The sequence below is a fragment of the Loxodonta africana genome, chromosome 7 (assembly GCF_030014295.1).
Source record: "Loxodonta africana isolate mLoxAfr1 chromosome 7, mLoxAfr1.hap2, whole genome shotgun sequence".
Lineage (NCBI taxonomy): Eukaryota > Metazoa > Chordata > Mammalia > Proboscidea > Elephantidae > Loxodonta > Loxodonta africana.
Window position 1 is genome coordinate 31,280,409 of NC_087348.1, and position 4,945 is coordinate 31,285,353.

The 4,945-nt window shown below is 37.6% G+C and overlaps 1 protein-coding gene across 1 annotated transcript; it reads right to left on the bottom strand.

Moving 5' to 3' along the window:
• Window positions 1–1,626: 1,626 nt before the first annotated feature.
• Window positions 1,627–3,158, bottom strand: LOC135232106 (olfactory receptor 2G3-like). Its single transcript, XM_064289405.1, has 2 exons — window positions 3,113–3,158; window positions 1,627–2,798 (listed from the first exon to the last, which is right to left on the bottom strand). Exons 1-2 carry the CDS (start codon window positions 3,156–3,158, stop codon window positions 1,840–1,842), a joined length of 1,005 nt encoding a protein of 334 aa, XP_064145475.1. The 3' UTR covers window positions 1,627–1,839.
• Between the last annotated feature and the right edge of the window lie 1,787 nt (window positions 3,159–4,945).

Below are 4,945 nucleotides of genomic sequence, written 5' to 3' on the forward strand. Positions count from 1 at the left end.
TGGTCAGTGATTTTGCCTTTTACTTTTTAAATCAATTTTAAACCAGTGATGGCTACTTTACCTGTCTCAGCAGAGCTACATCATTTCCTGATTGTGTACGGCCTTTATTGTAGGTAAAAGACATAGTTGAATTTTAGTGGTTGGATAACTCTGAAAGGTGAATTACATTCCTTTTTTGTTAACTCTAAATTGTGACTTCAGCATGTGAGAAACAATTTTAGAGATATTTTGTGTATCTCTTTTAGCACTATTTAGCACTACCTTGTTTAAGTTGTAAGCTTATTTAAAGACCTTACTTAAGCTTCCACCCTAAGAATATTAATACTAAGCTACATTTGGCTATTCTCTTAATTCTCTCTTAATTCAAGTAATTCCTTTTATATGCTACTGACTGAAAAGTTCCAAATCACAGAAAACACTTGTTTTCACAAACTTGTGACATAAAGCAATTTACTTGCAATCAGTCTATCCATGCACACACACATACACATGTACGTAAGCTATGTGTATACCTGTCTACATGTGTATATATGTGCCTTCACCGAGGACACCCTACCTATTACTGTCTGTCACTGCACCTGGATGATTATTTCCTTATGGTAGTTATCACAACTTGTCAACATATGTGTGTATATTTATATGTACACTATAAATATTTTAAAGCCAAAAAAAGCAAAAAGCAAAAAACAAACCCATTGCTATGGAGTCGATTCTGACTCATAGCAACACTGTAGGAGAGAATAGAACTACCCCATATGGTTTCCGAGGAGAGCCTGATATTTTCTAATTGCCAATCTTTAGTTGGCAGCTGTAGCTCTTAACCACTACGCCACCAGGGTGTCCATAAATATTTTATGCATATGTATTTACGTATATTATAAATATATTTCATGTATATGTGTATCTATGTATATGTATGTAAGTGTATATGTTTGAGGAAAGAAAATGTTTTTACTGTCTAACCAAAATGTTGGGAGTTTGAATCCACCAGGTGCTCCTTGGAAACCATATGGAGCAGTTCTACTTTGTCCTATAGGGTCACCATGAGTTGGAATCATTGCAGCAACAGGTTTTGTTTTGATTTTTTATTACATAGTCATCCAATAACATTTAGTGAATGAATCAATCAATAAATTAATTAACAGTGACTAAATCATCTGCTTCTGATCATTGTTTTCCTCTTGTCCATACAATTACCTAACACCACCCGAAACCAAATAAAATCATATTTATTGATCTATTGCAAAGAGGCAGAACACACACCAGAGGACTGTGGAGTGTCTCACCAAACAAAGAAGGAGACAGTTGTCTTCGGATTGGGGGAAGGTGGAGTTTAGGTGAACTGCAAATGAAGCAGTATAGGGATATGTTCGTTGCAAGGGGTCAACATCAGGTCTAACCACATAGGGTCCTGTTTCACTGGAAGCTACAAAATTAAGATAGATGTGGAATGTTACACTCAAAGTTCCCTTATCTAAAGCTCTGCACCTAGGCTGGAAATTGAGACTGCTTCTCTATGACAAAGTAACTTAAGTCCTCCAGGCGGGAATGAGATGTTTCACCTTACTGATATAATTCCAAACAACTACTTTCAGATAGTCTATGACATTAGAGAACCAAGTTTTCTCAGTGAGTGAGAAAACAGCTGTTCCTCAATAAAGGGGCTGGTTTTGACACTTTAAAGTTACAGTATGTCCTTGGGAGAAACACTTTTGTCCTACTGAGTTTACATCAGGATTTACCTGTTTTTTATTCCAGCTATTTTTCACTCTGTCACTTCATAGTCAGAACTCAATGATTTTAGATTAGCCGTTAAACTTAGTGTCCCATTTTCAGCTCTCAAGTCCTCTGTTTTGCAATAGCTCTCCTGAAAGCTTCTTTTACATCTTGGTTCCTTAGGCTGTAGATCAAGGGGTTGAGCATAGGTGTGATCACAGTATAAAACACTGCAAAGATCTTGCCCCCCGCCCGAGAGGACTTTGATTGAGGTCTCATGTACATGAAGATGCCCGTTCCATAGAATAAGGCTACCACTGTCAGATGGGAGGCACATGTGGACAGTGCCTTGTGCCTCCCAGAGGCTGACTGTATCCTCAGGACAGACTGAAAAATTCTGACATAGGAAACAACAATTAAGAGGAAAGGAATGAAAACAGTGATGATACTGAAGACAAAAACGACCAACTCAGTAAGTGAGGTGTCAGTGCAAGCCAACCTCAGGACAGAAGGTACCTCACAGAAAAAGTGATTGAGGATATTGGGCCCACAGTATGGCAGACTCAAAGTGAGGACATTGATAACCATGGAACTCAGAAAGCTGCTGGACCAAGAAATGGTTGCCAGTCGGACACAGGTGCTTCGGTCCATAATGACAATATAATTAAGGGGATGGCAAATGGCTACATATCTGTCATAAGCCATGACACCCAGAAGAACACATTCAATCATTCCAAAGGAGAGGGAGAAGTACATCTGAGTAGCACAGCCAGAGAATGGGATGCTCTTCTTCTTCCCCACCATGTTGGACAGCATTTGTGGGACATTGGTGGATGTGTAGCAGATGTCCAGAAAAGATAAATTGGTGAGGAAGAAGTACATGGGGGTTTGGAGACGAGGTTCTAGCTGGATAATCGTGATGATGATAATATTCCCAGCCACCGTTAATAAATAGAAGAATAAGAACATAATAAAAAGAATGAGCTGTATCTTTGGCTGAGATGAGAGCCCCAGGAATATAAATTCTGTCACAGTGAAGTTTGTTTTCATCGTATTTATATTTTCAAAGTACCATCCACTCACTTGAAGACAAAACCAAATGTCTTATGTGTCACAGAGCTGGAAACTCAAAACATTAGTGAGAGAGCAAGGAAAATTCTTGATCTGATATTGCGTCTTGAGTAACCGAGTTTTACTATGAACGTAAAGTTTTTCTTCTGCTTTTGGAAGCAATTCTCTCCAGAGGAGATAAAGATACTGGACCCAAATACTGACTAGTGTTAAACAGATATTTTTGCCTTTTCTCAAATAAAATGTTCTTTTGCCTGTCCATGGTATTTCCAAACCTTATTTATTCTTCCAAGCCTTACTCACAGCTCTCCTACTTCAGAAATACCTGATTCTGCTTTTGTTCTGCCCTTTACCTGAGCAGTGAATGGCATTGCTTCATGTGCTACCTAACCCACCAGCCTATAAGGAAAAGGAGGAATGACAGCCTGTGTTGCTTCTGCATCATCCTTACACAACTTTCTAGTGCTTGAGTACCCTTACAATCAAAAGCTGTGCACACCAACAGCAAAAACAGTCATGGAGCACAAGGATTACATATTCTACCAGCTTCATCGCCTCCATACTATGGTATCCAGGATGGTGTCATTAAGAATAAAAGGAGAATAAGGATAGAGCTAATTTTGTGGGAGGGATTTTTATGATTAAATGTAATAATACAAAGCATTTAAGACAATGTCAACACAAAGAAGCAATCTATAAATAGTAACTATTAATAACCCCAATAGCATATAATAATGCTGCAATTATCTGGACAGAATTCACTTATTTAAGAATGCCCATTTCAGAGAAATATTATTAATAGAGAGGATCCATACAAATTGAAGTTACTACATCTGTTCACTGAGAGCTCCTTAGCCCCAGGTCTGTGCCTGTTTGCTTCAAGGATAATGAAGAATCTCAGAGGCAGACACACTTGCAATAGCAAGGAGCTGCCTTTCATTCATCCTTTTATTTATTCATCCCTTTTTGTGGTCCTTCTTTCTTTTTTATTTTTGCTTTCTTGCTTGCTTTCAAAAGAGCTTTTTGACAATATGGTACGTACAAGACTATGGGTATACACTGCTAAACATAATCAACATCTCTATACTATCATAGAGCTTACAGTCCAATGGAAAGTTGCAACAAAGGAAACAAGAAACAAGAAGCTGTGGGTCATGAACTATAGATTAGCATGTAATATGTTTTAGGAGGTTTTCTTGTGTTTAGATTTAAACTAGAGCTTTTTGAATAAAATAATTCCGTGAATTGGTAAACTGAATTCTCTAAAATATGAAGCCTAGAGATAAGAGAAAGATGGATCTGGAAAGAGAGAGAGAAGTCAAGTCACAGTCCTGTTTTCATCAAGACTAGCAGGCCATAGAGGGGGCTTAAGAGGCTACGATATCTTCATCCAGGTCCTTCAAACAGCAGTTAGAAAGTTCAGCTGTAAATAAGAAATATTTTGGTAATTTTTAGGAGTGATATTGTAATGACAACAAATGACATCGACAGTTTCTCAGTTGACAACTTAATGACACACAATCAGGAGACCATAACAAATGGTAAAGCACAAAGAATCTGACGTCAGAAGATTGACTCCACCATTTACCAGCTCAGAAGATTTGCTACCTCTCTGTGCCACCCATAATTCACACCATCATTTTCCTCATTTGTAGGATGGGGGCAACTATAGCATTTACCTTATGAGGTAGATTGATGAAAAAGTTAAATGAGATAATACATCTAAAGTGCATAAAACAGAGTTAAGTATACAGTAAAAATCCGTGTTAATCATTATCATAAAGAAATTTGATCTTCATTAGAACCTTAAGCAAGCAGAGCAGAAATTATCATTATCACATTGAACAATAGACATTCAAGACATTAAAGGACTTTCCCAAGATCACTTAAGGAAATATTGGATATATGTAAAAGCACCTACAATGCTATAGTATGTCTATAAAGTAATAAGACCATGCCAGAAATCACGGTCTCAGCTCTAGCTGCGTGCATGTATTTGTACAATTTTGCACACATCAAGGAATGCCAGAATTTGAGGTCAACTTCTAAACACTTTATATTTTGAAGATTCAATAAAAGTCATAGTCCTTCAGCCTTCCTATGAACACACAGTCACCTCAAATGGCATTTTCAGTCACTTTATGGGCACAAATGCTAA